The 13,066-nt window shown below is 41.1% G+C and overlaps 1 protein-coding gene across 1 annotated transcript in view; it reads left to right on the forward strand.

Annotated features, from left to right (window-relative positions):
* HECW1 (HECT, C2 and WW domain containing E3 ubiquitin protein ligase 1) overlaps positions 1-13,066 on the forward strand; it is a 404,461-nt gene that overhangs the window by 305,846 nt on the left and 85,549 nt on the right. The window contains exons 10-11 of the mRNA XM_014793615.2: positions 4,739-4,840; positions 10,032-10,182. Of these exons, the coding sequence (XP_014649101.2) occupies positions 4,739-4,840; positions 10,032-10,182 (253 nt within the window). The remainder of the gene's footprint in view (positions 1-4,738; positions 4,841-10,031; positions 10,183-13,066) is intronic.

Here is a 13,066-nt window from a genome sequence, read left to right on the forward strand (position 1 = left end):
TGCACCTGTATGCGTGCTTCTGTGTTTAAACTAATCAGGAGAACTGGTTAGTGTACGTGTTACCCTTCTAGGCTTGACAGCAACCAGCGTCTCAAGGCTAGTATCAAATGATAAAGCAGGAAATGATCATCAACATTAGGCAGATAATGTGTAAAATATCTGCTGACGTCCCAAAACTTATTAGCAGTAAACGTTGATAAAAGTAGAAGAACGTTGATTTTACCTGTGCTTAGAATTTAACTAGCCTGTGTACATATGGATATGTATAGCCTACATCTATTTGTCATTATTTGTCTGCTCAATTCTCGTTGTTGTTGTTGGCTTTGTTTTTTGTTGTGTTTTTGTTGTTGTTGTTTGCTATTTTGACTAACGGAAGGAAGAATAACATGAATGCGTCAATTACTTTGTTTCGAGCAAGATTCTAACACAAAAGCTGCCACCTTTAGTTTTAAAATGTATTCTGTATTTTAACCAAAGACGTTCCTTCTTAGTCACAGCTGTGGAATCATATATAAAATTAATTTGCATATCCTTATCCAGAATTGGGAACCATTTTTTAGTCGAGTGGTGGTGACATATGGGGAAATAATTCAAAAGTCACATAATAATATGAAATAATTCAGTTGTTTTAAAGAGAAAATTATGGATTCTGCTATTTTGCTGTTCTGTTGTTTAAATCAGCCTTCAAATGAAATGTGGTGGGATGGTCTCTAGATTGTAAGCTCATTAAGGGCCAGAATTGTATCTTCTTTGTGTTTGAATTCTCAGCACTTAAACAAATGCCTGGCTCCTGCAAATTTTTACAGGAACTAAAGTGAGCACAAAAAAATTAATTTTAAGTATTCAACAATGCCCAATTCTACATTTCAGAGAAAGAAGGAGTGGGGGGAAGAGGCACATGTGGTAAGGAGAAGCACAAGGAAGTTGGTAAAGAAAGAAACACAGGGAGGAAAAGCATAGTGACAATAAACCGTAGTGACATAGCCTGTGGAAAGGCACCCGTGTGAGTGAGAATGGGGTGGATAATTCCTTCCTTTAACAAGCATGTTTTGAGGACCTTCTTTGTTCTGGGCCAGATGCTGTCTGCTGGGCACAGGAAGGTGGATTGGCATCAGATAACATGTGGAAGGTGCTCCCTAATTACAACAGAATGAGAAATAATTACAGTATACGTGGAGTTGGGGATCCACATGTAGAAGGGCACATCTAGGAGCTGGCAGGGATATTTTAGACCAGAGGTCGGCAAACTTTTTCTGTAAAGGGCCAGATAGTAAATATTTTAGGCTTTGTGGGTCAAGAGGCAAAATCGAGCAATTGTTCTCACCCAAAGGCTATTTTTTTAAACAGTTTTACATTTAAAAGGGTAATAACCATGCTTAACTTGAAAGCCGTACAAAAACAAGGCTGGATTCAGAGTTTGTCAGCCCATTGTAGCCTATAGGGTATATTTTGACCGCCATGTTGGGAGACAGTCCACACGTGGTTGATTGAAAATTGGCTCAGTGTGCATTTATATAGAAGCATGTTTTACAAAGACACTGTCCATGCCCTTGAGGGATTAACAGTCCAGCAGGAGGAAGCCGCCCCCTTAAGAAAGGACAGGAAAGTGTTTCAGGGCCATAGTGGAAGTCTGTGCAGGGCAGTTTCTAAAGAAATTTCTAAGTCCTGAATTCTGCAGAGTGTAAACTCAGGAAAGGTTAAGCAGCACCTACGTGCCTCACTGTGGTGGTGACAATGGGCAGCACGAGGGTTCCTGAGAGCACAGCACAGATTCCAGTTATCTCATGAAGGCCGTGCACAGGTTGGCATGTGACTTCCTCACAGGCCGTATTCCCTCCCTCAGTAGTGAGTCCCTGAGCTAATGGTGGGTGTCCACATTGTGATCTGTTCGTCACTCGCCACCAGGCTTCCAAGAGCACATGCTCAAAAAAAGCAAGACTTTGAGACGACCCCGCTGACGTATGCGTGAGTGCCCTTTTCTGCCATGAGAATCACTGTTGCCCCCTCACCATGACTTCTAAGATTGCACCTTCTTCCCAAGGTAGATTTACAGTACACATGCACACATAGCTGAGTCTGCAGCAATTTATGGAGGATGTAGTCTTTATCTACTTTTTGCTTTTTTTCCCTGTATAAAAACCTCCTTTTTAAACCTCAACATAATAATAGTCTTTAAAAACCTTCTGCAGATCGAATAAAAAGAACAATATGGGGCCGGCCCAGTGGTGCAAGCGGTTAAGTGCACGAGCTCCGCTGTGGCGGCCCGGGGCTCACCGGTTCGGATCTCGGGCGCGCACCAAGCACCACTTGTCAGGCCATGCTGTGGCGACGTCCCATATAAAGTGGAGGAAGGTGGGCATGGATGTTAGCCCAGGGCCAGTCTTCCTCAGCAAAAAAAGAGGAGGATTGGCAGATGTTAGCTCAGGGCCGATCTTCCTCACAAAAAAAATAAATAAATAAAAATAAAAAGAACAATATAATGCTGTGATTATGAACTTGGGCTGGAGCCTCCTGGGTTTATATTCGGTCCCACCACTTTCTAGCCATGACACCTTAGCCAAGTTACCTAAATGCTCTGTGCCTCATGTGTAAAATGGGTGTAAATGTAGAATCTACCTCAAAGGGTTTTTGGAAGGATTCAATGAGATGATACATATAAAGCACTCAGCTTCTTACGGAGTAAGGGTTCTTCCAGGCAGATAAGCACTCTTAAAGTGGAGGCTCACGTTTAAAGTGGAATGTGTTTCCTTCTCAGACGTTCTAGCAGGTCTGAACGCTTGCTTTGTGTTTGAGGCAAGGGTGATGGCGTGGAGCTGCGTCCTGGTGCTGAACAGAATTGCTTGCTTCCTCTGTGCGCTCCATCCATTCAGTTTGCCGAGATGCTTCAGTCACATCATTGCATTTGCTTGGGGTTCGCAAGCAGGTGGGGTGAGCTCCATTAACCCCTGCAAGCAACAGTATTGTTTCCACTAGCTTGGAGGAGTATTTAACCTGATTGGTTGAATTAATTACCATGAGGTAAGTTTGTTGTGTTTTGCAAGACACTAATTTTAAGACGCAGCAGCTGGTGACATAACAACTGTACCGTTGTTTTTTAGTTTCTGACACTAAACACCAATCAAGACAAGCATGAGTGTGGTATCCGCTAAACACAGAGCCCATCTTTGAAACAGGAGTTGGTTTGCAAGGAGAGATGTATGCGCTGGCCTGAGGGGCACCTTCCTTGAAGTAGAGGCTCGGAGGACCCCAAGGATTTGAGTAACACACCAGAGTTTGCACTAGAAATAATGTTATATATTTAACATTCAAAAGGACCCTTTGTTCCTGAATACATCTCTGTTTCTGTTTTCCAGTTAGCTCTAGAAATTAAACTGCTAAATTAAACCCACCTAACTTCCTTCCTAATTAATTTATTTTTATTTTTTTAATCAATTCTATGGATCTAGAGTGAGAAGAAATAATCCTTCTTTCCATGTATGGACATTCGGAGAAATATTTGAAATTTGAGATTTCACAACGATCTTAACCACTGTTTTTCACAGTTTCTCTCCTTTTTGACCCAAGGGATAATGAACACTTGTAATTTGCATCAGCCCTGGAGGGCAGAGGAAGGAGAAGGCCTGACCTTTGTCCTCTGGCCAATAGGGGCTATTGCAAGAAAACCGGGATGGTGTGAGACGTGGGGACACCAGTCTGAATGAGAGCTGTCTCATGGCCTGGGTCCTTCTAGCTCTCAAAGATCAAGAGCAATTGCCTCTGATTATGTGACCCAAACAGCTGGTGCTGTAGGCCTCCCATCCACATGGCCACTCTACACGCAGTGTTACCAGGACCTGAGGACATCATGAAATAGGAACACCATTTTATATCATTGTTCAGTTCATTATAAGTCTGCCTGACAATGATGTTAGCCATGTCTATAATAGTCAAGGCATGTGTTCTGTGGATACGTTTATTTCCAAAATTTCTCCATGTTCGTCTTTCTTCTTCCTTCTATCCCACTTCTGTGTTTCAAGTTTTTCTGTCTCAGCCTTCCTGCCTCTTATCTGCTTTCTTCGTCTCTTGTCTTTTTCTCTTTCCAGAGCACCCTGGCTTGTCTGATTCTTCCTCAAAATAATCTGGAACAATCACGAGATCCCATAGCTCCTTGGCTCCTCACCCCAGCCCCTGGCTTCCATACTACAGGAATTTACTTTTTTGGCCCACCAGTTCCTTAACCCCGTCTCAGAAAGGCACCATCTAAGTGTGTCATTCCAAAACCGAAATCTGAAAAACAGCCTGTTGGCAGCCCTCTGATGAAACCTATCCAAACAGGGAGCTATAAATTTCGCACAGGGCCACTGAGCCTTTATGTGACCTTATAAATGCTGCACTTCCCTCAAACAGGCCTGTTTCCTTTGCTGGGCTAAAGTCAGGCTCTGCTAATTTTCTTTTGTGTCCCTTTCTGATGCCATGTTCCCATCAAGAAAATTCAGGTGGTTACAGAATCATATCGTGATCCTACATATTGGTCTGTGTGTAACAGATCATAGTCATGAAGTGTTTGGCTGTTTTCTTCAGGGGTTTTTAAAAACAATTCCCTCTCTCATGAACGACTGTGGATGTAGCAAACTGACACAAAAAAGAGATTGCCCACTCTGTGGGGTTTTTTCTTGTAGTTGTTTTTACAGTCATGCTTTTTTGATGACGTTGCCACAGCGATGAATGAATCTGAATGTCTTGACTATCTTGTCCATAGGTGAATGTCCTATACTCCATAATTCCCAGCCAGTAAGCCAGCTTCCTTCCTTGAGGCCTGAACATCATCACTACCCAACAATCGATGAGCCTCTTCCACCAAGTAAGCTTTAGTTTTTAAAATCTATGTCTTAACTCTTCCTATCAAGTCTAAACAGGTCAGTATGAACTTGTATGTGAACATCCAAACTCTTCCCCAACTCCATACCTTACACTGTTATCAAAAACCAATATGGCACCTACTATAAAAATCGTTTGGTTTTTTTTTTTGACTGATGGTCTCAGCATGTGATCTTGAAGAGATAACCCAGTATTTTCAGGGTCTCTCAACTTCTGAAATGGAGAGCTTTGCTTTACAAGACTTGACTAGTCCTTGCAAACATACAGGAACCTTAAGCCCCAAATTTTACTATTTTATATTTAAAAGTTTGCAATTCAAGATGGAATAATCCTGTTATTCTCCATTAGCTCTGTTATGTCACAAGCATCTCCGTATAATAAAACATTTCAACCCATCAGGACTCATGAACTTGCATTTTCCTTACGATACCTCGCATCAGTAGGTGATAGGCTCAGGTTTCTTCTGTAGTTCTATCGTTAGGGATGGAATTCAGTATCATTTTCTCCTAGTAACTGGAGTGTAATTAATTATCTAACTAGTCATTTGAACTTGGGAAAATCATTAAATCTCTCGAGAGTCAGTTTTCTCATTTTTAAAGTAAAGCTTCAATTTCCTCATCTGCTCAATGCTAGATTGGGACTAGGTAGTCTCTAGATATTCCAGCTTTAACCTTATAATACTCCATTATCATAAATATATAAGAAGGAACTGACACCCCAGACATTGTACATTCACTTAGCATCACATGTGTTGATGAATTCTAGAATATCTCTGTTTTGGTTTAGGCTTGTTTTTTAAGCAAAGATAACCTTTAAGATTTGACAAATTTTATAACTGCAAATATTTCCCAGATGCAAGGAATCAATGTTTCTTTACATTCTTTTACCTGTGCTTACATTAAGTACAGTTACAGTTACAGTTTTCAAAAGGAGAAATGCTTATTCCTTAATTCATCTGTTCTTTTTAATGTAATATATTTTACATTTACACTTTTCTTCTATTCAGTTGTAATTGATCAGTGAGAAAACAATGAGTATCTTTCATATGTAGACTAATTTAAAGGAACACCATATTTATTTAGGGGCCAGGCCAAACATTATGTCCTTTAACTTTTGATGGCTGATTTCTTTCTTTATACATTGATTTATGGATACTCCATAAATGAATAGCAAAATTTCGGTGTCACTATAGATACTTCCTAGTTAGCACTTATCTGAAAAACATCTACAACATGTTCTCTCTAGGAAAGGAACACTTTCGCTATAACAAATAACCTATCGGTGTGTGTGTGCATGAACTGACCTCTGATCCATGCAAGAGTAGTAACTAGTTACATATACAGTTATTTTGCATAATTGAATATAAATCTGTTTTGGAGAATTACTTTATATGAGATGCTTTCAATAGTGAAAACAAATTTCTCCAGGTTGGTTTCAATTTTCTGTCCATGCGACACTGAAAAAAATATTAGAGAGTTGGCAGTGAAGCCTAACAACTGAGTTTTCTTGGATTACCTTAAATAGTACATGGATGACTTCATTCCTGATAGGCATTCATTCAACAAATATTTATTGAAGGCTTACTCTCTGCGAGGTTGTTTTAGGTAAGCCAAGCAGACAACGATCCCTGCCCTCATGGACCTTATAATCTAGTCTGACAGAGACAGATAATAAAGAATAAATAAAAAGAATAATAATGAATAAAATGAGGAAATAGTGGAGCATGTGAGATGGTGATAAGTGCTATGGAAAAGCCAATGCAGAGCAGGGTAACGGGGATCCGGGGTGTGGTGGGGGCTGGTCTGGAATTTTAAGTAGGATGGTCAGGTGGGCTTCATTGAGAAGGTAGGATTTGAAGCTAGACGTAGAGGTGGTAAGGGAGTTCTCCATGCAAGTGTTGGGAAGGAAGAGCTTTCTGGGCAAAGAGAGGGGCCTGCCTGGTAGGTTTGAGGAACAGCGAGGAGACCGGCATGTCTGGAGCAGATTGAGGAAGAGAGAAGCAGCGGGGGATGAGGTCAGCGAGATAACGGGGGCCCAGATCACATACGGCCTTTGGCTTTTACTCTGCATGAGAGGGGAACATTGTAGGTTTCCGAGCAGAGAAGTGGCACTGTCTGATTTGCGTTTTAAAAGGTTTTCTGTGGTTGCTTTGTTGGCATTAAGTTGTGAGGAGGAAGGATAGAAGCGTGAGACCCAACATAACTTATTGCAGTGACCCAGGGGAGAAGCAGTAGTGGCTTGGGCCAGGGTGGGAGCAGTGGGGGTGGGAGGAATGGTCAGATTCTGGACATATGTTTTGTAGGTGGATTTGCTGACAGATTGGATATGATGTGTGAGAGAAAGATAGGAGTCCAGTATGACCTCAAGAATTTTTACCTAGAAGGACAGAATTGCCTTCAACTGAGATGGGAAGGGAAGGCTGCAGACCAAGCAGGTTTGGATGGGAAAGATCTGACGCTTGGTTTTGATCCTGTTATATTTGAGATATCATCTACATGGTGATGGCAAGAAGGCAATTGGATGCGTAACTAAAGTTCAAGAGAAAGGTCTAGACTACAAACATGGTATTACATTTGTTAAAGTAAAAAAAAAAAAAGGACAATTTTACAGGCTTTTGTTAGTGTAATAACTAAAGATGATACGTTCTTGGACTCTGCATTATTCTTAGATTTCATGGAAAATATATAATTCAATATTTGATAGTCCTTCAGTCACAAATGAGTTGACACCAATGAACTACTCTAACTTGCCCCAGCATCATAAAGGTATCGTTTTTAGGAGTCTGTTTATGTATCAGTGCCAAGTCCGTCAGGACGTGCTGAGGCCTGAAGTTCCATTTGGAAATTTTTTCTTTGTACAATATGTGAAAGTATATTCTTTACACAGCAACCCAGAAAGCACGCTTATAATCTCGAATTACACTTAGCTATTATTTTCTGAATATTTATGAGTATATAATTAGCACTATGCATTCCAGACATTTAATATATTGACAAAGGGGCCTATCTGTCTGGCTTGCCATCCTTTTCCATGAGTGATTTGGAAACACTGAAACTGGTAGAGAGAAGTTGTTATCATCACTGCACCATTCTCTAGGTGTTTTTTCCCTTAGAAAGTTTATGAGACTGGAGCTTTGTCTTTGGAGGAATCCTTCCCTTACTGGGGGCGCCTGAGGGGCAGGCACGTACTGTGTGTGACTCATGATGTGCCCTCAGGACCTGGCCTAGTTTCTGGTTCATACGAGCACTAAGGAGTTTGTTCAGTGGAATTGAGTGGCACGATACTCTTCAGAGATTAACGCTCATTCTTTGTTGGATGACAGTCGTGTTGGGTTCAAGAAAAAATTGTCCAATTGCTACTAGTTTGGGAATCACTGAAATTTCAAAATTTTGGGATCAAGATTAATTACCTAGGGGCAGGCCTGGTGGCATAGTGGTTGGGTTCGCATGTTCCGCTTCAGCAGCCCAGGGTTCACAGGTTCAGATCTCGGCACGGACCTACACACTGCTTGCCAAGCCGTGCTGTGGAAGGTGTCCCACATATAGAGTAGAGGAAGACGGGCACGGATGTCAGCCCAGGGCCAATCTTCCTCAGCAAAAGAAGATTGGCAACAGATGTTAGCTCAGGGCTAATCTTCCTCACAAAAGAAAAAAAAAAGATTAATTACCTAATTACCTAGTAGTTACACATATACACAATTTCATCATTGCTGCACTAACTAACATTTACAACTAAGAATTGATGGCTGGATTACCTAGTGGTCAATTTTAATCAAAACATCCTAGAATATATTTATATAATCTGACTACATTTTTTCTTCAATTTGTCTTAAGTTAAATTTGGTGGTTTCTGGTATTTCTGTTTTCATTGGGCATTATTTGGCAATTCTTCAGGTAAATGTCAGACATAAGCCATAATGTTCACAGATATACTGTGCACATATAAAACCATAAATATGCCAAATATATTGATTTTTTCACTTAAAAAAATTGAAAGTTGCTATGTCATTACCTGAATGTTAAATTTTCAATAGAATTGTTACTCCCAAAAGCTATGGCTTTTCTCACTTAAAAGGCTGAATGGTTTTCCTCTGTTTGCAGTCATTTTTGAGTTTTCTTCATTAGTCTAATGCATTTTTCAGCATAACTTCATCATGAAGCTCTTTCCACCACATTTGTACCTGTGGACTCTAAAAGCTTTGCCCGTCTCTGTCCAGCAGACATTGCTCGTCCATGTTAAGCTCAGATGTGTATATATTACTTTCAGCTCTCTCAGTTTGGGGGACTTTTCCATCTATCCCACCCGACCCCAGCCCTATATGTGTTATGTATTGTATCGTCTATGGTTCTACCTTTTACTTTGTTGTGTTTTTTACATTTGAGAAGTAAAGGAACTTATCTTTATCTTGGGCTCCCTCTACTGTTTGGGATGATTATCTATCAACAAAGAGATATTTAAAAGCTTGATGTTTGTTAATAGTTGTTATTGCTTTTGTTTTCGTGAAGGGATATTTGACAACCACAGGTGGGTTGAATATACACTGTGAATTTACAGCTTACCAAAAGGACAATTTGAAACCCAAATCCTTCCATTTTCCGTCCCAAGAGGAATGGCAATCAATTAAGGTTGCTAAGTATTAGGTAGAGATCATCTAAAGTTGCATGTACAGTATTTTAGAACTGTAGTTAAAACTAGTTTTAATACGGGGGCCATTATTCCCTTCCCAGGCTAGTCGCCCTCTATCAGATTTAGCAAAGAAAGGATTTTTCAGCATCACAGTGTCAGCTCTCGCTGGAGGACATTTCCAATCTTCTAGCTGTCATTTGAGTGGCCAAGAAGATTGACAGGATGGAAATGTTTAAAGAAAGAAATAAATTAAACATTAGACTCTCCCTTTAGGAATTATTAGAATTTTAACATGCGTCACATTGGAAGAAACACAGTTACTGTTTAAAATGGCCCAGCAGAGAATCTGAATCCAGTAGGCTCTTTTCTGGAATGCTGGTTCCATGCCAATGCCCCAGAAGTCATGGCAGGTGCTGTGGGCAGTGTCTGGCCTTCAGCAAGTAACCGCTGGTGAGTTCTACCTGCAGAAGACGTAGAAGTGGTGTCTGTTTCACATGGGTCAGTAGTTTGTGCTTGATTTTTCTTTTTGCCTTTTTATTACACACTAGACTGGGAAGCTCGCATTGACAGCCACGGGCGGGTCTTTTATGTGGACCACGTGAACCGCACAACCACCTGGCAGCGTCCAACAGCAGCGGCCACTCCCGACGGGATGCGGAGATCAGGGTCCATTCAGCAGATGGAGCAACTGAACAGGCGGTTGGTGATCAGCATGCAATGAGCTCCTATAAACCACAGTGAAAGGAGAATGGCAGCTCAAGAAACTCTCTCTTACACTTTTCTGCTCAGATTGTGTCAGGAGGCTGAAAAGTAATTAAGTATCTTAAGAAACCCACTCATAGCAGGTGCTTGGAAAGCTAGATGTAGAATTTGGTGGCAGGGGACAAGCTAAGCCTGAGTGTCATTTAAAGACAGAGAATCCTCTGGACTTCTTGATGGCTCTGGCTCGAAAACAAGTGTTCTTAACCAAGGGGCCATGGGTCCCCCAGATGTTCCCTGAGGGCCTCAGTGTTCCATGAACCCTCCAGACATTGTATACAAAATTATACATGGATACACATTTTTCTGCCAGACTGGTCCATATTCATCATAAGATTCTCAAAAGGGTCCAGAACTCAAACAGTTGAAAACATTCCAAGGATAGCTTCCATAGAATACCAAAAGCTAGCCAGGGAAAAACTGTCTCATAAATCACCATATTCATGTCTACCCTGGTCCCTGCTGCGTAGTCAGAAATACAAATTCTCAAAAAGCCTTCTTTTTAGAAAAAGAAATGTTTAACAACATTTTTTGAGAATTGTTTTGTCTAAAAACTAGACCCTTATTTGTGAACTTGTAAAGATGTCATTTTGTTTTTAACCTGCAAACGAAACCCTAAATAGCATCTCTCCCTTGCCGTAAGCAAGTATGAGTATTGTATCTGACATCTGGCTTCTTTAAGAGCAGGATGGTGGCTTTCAATACTTAGTATATTAGTGTGAAGCTAAAGGAGAGGTTGGGAGGGACTAAAAAGGATAAGAACTGGGTTTGGGGGACACACCTATTCATAGCAAATGTCCTTTGAAAGTTAACTGTATTAGCCAGGGGGAAAAAAGTGGACAGTTTAGTCCTATTAAAAGTACACAGAGACCAAAAATTGAACTTCCAGTAACTGTTGTACACAGAGAAGCATGCTTGAGGTGAAAATCACCAGGACTCTTTTATGGCTTGAGCATTTGGAAGAACTTGCTTTCCATTTTTCCCTGTCAGTAGCCATAAAGGATTTTCATTGGCAGCATATTCCTCTACAATCATACCTGTAGAAAGAAGGCATGTTGCAAGGAAGAACTTGTGATAACCCAGTTTTGTTAGATATGAATGCACCAACAATGCATGGGAGAGTCCTTTCATGGTGATTTCCACAAAACTCCTGTAATAAATGGAGAGAACACAGCAAGCTCATTTTACATAGAGACGGAGTTGAGATTCCACAGGCAAAATAGCTTCTAAGTCTGTCTTGCCAGAACAGATAAGTCGAAATTGCTTAGCAGGCTAAGAAAGAGGGAGAGCATCCACAGGCTATGCCTGCGAGAGGTGCTGTTTGAACACTAAAACAAAACAATAAATCGGGAGCAGAAGTAAGCACCTTGACCTATGACATAAAAATCCATGAAAGTCCATGGTGTTCAGATTGTATAATATAAAAATTATACAAATCCATCCTGAAGCAGGCCTCTAGAGAAGTTTTGCAAGCTTTGATCTGTAAATTCCTGTGCCCTCCAGTGGAGCTGAACTCGCTGGGAGAGGCAGCTGGACTTTGCTGAGTAGGAAGTTGTATTTGCTGCATCCATCTGGACCGATAAAAAGAAAAGGAATTTAGTGATTTGAAAAAGTGCTTATTTCTTGTGAAAAAACCTACTTGGGGAAGGTCAGATAACCTTGAGATAAGCATCCAGGCTCTTCAATACTTATCTTACCCTATTGCTTTCAAGTATTTAAAGTTTTTCAGTGATTTGGCATGATAACAGCAGCCACGGAAAGCATGCTGCCAGTCTTTTATCCATCTCAGATGTGATTACACACAGGGGTCTTTTTTTTTTTTTTTTTAGTGAGGAAGACTGGCCCTGAGCTAACATCTGTTGCTAGTCTTCCTCTTTTTGCTGAGGAAGATCGGCCCTGAGCTAGCATCTGTGCCAATCTTCCTCTATTTTGTATGTGGGACGCCTCTACAGCATGGCTTGATGAGCAGTGCGTCAGTCCGTGCCTGGGATTTGAACCTGTGAACCCTGGTCCCCGAAGCAGAACCCACGAACTTAACCACTACGCCACCGGGCCGGCCCCACGGTTATTTTTTGTTAACCTGCAATTGTAGGGAGAAATTTATGATGATCATTGTCTCACAGCAAAACGGAAATATTTCTCAGCATTGCAAGAAGGAGTTTCCCTTGACTCTTGACAGGGTAAAAGTCAAATGTGTTAGTGCAAGGAGAAGCACACAAAGTGCACAAAAGCAAACATGGTGACCACATTCGAACTCGGCCACGCCCCAAGCACAGCGTGCTCTTCCTGGCCTTTATGGCTTTGGCACTCTTCCCACCACAGGGAAGTCCTTCACTGCCTGCCTTCCACCTGGTACCCTTCTTATCCTGCAAAGGCCCAACGCAGGTGTATGCGCCCCCTGAAACCTTCCAGAACCCTCCACACAGAGCCACACTGCCTCCTCTACAACCCATGATTGGTCTACTGCCTGACTCTGCAACAGTCCTTACCTTTCCACCTTGTTCTTCTATGTACCCCTCCCAGGGCCTGGTCTGGTGCCGGAGTTTAACAGGACTCAGTACAAGACTGTCACCCACATTAATTCCTACACTTTCAGGATATCCTGAATTAACTAACTCGACTTTCACAAATTATTGAGCAAGCAGAAAATATAGATATGTATTCTCATTTTAAACAGTCAATTAAAATTTGATTTTTGTAGTTATTTGGATAAAGCTATTATATTAAGAGAAAAGGAAGTTTTAAATAGGAAAACAATGATCTATAATCCTACTACCCCAAGGTTTAGCTTTTTAAAAAATTTTATCTTCAATTTTCATATGCA

Source organism: Ceratotherium simum, chromosome 1 (assembly GCF_057802395.1).
Source record: "Ceratotherium simum simum isolate JZ-2026a chromosome 1, ASM5780239v1, whole genome shotgun sequence".
NCBI classification, from domain to species: domain Eukaryota; kingdom Metazoa; phylum Chordata; class Mammalia; order Perissodactyla; family Rhinocerotidae; genus Ceratotherium; species Ceratotherium simum.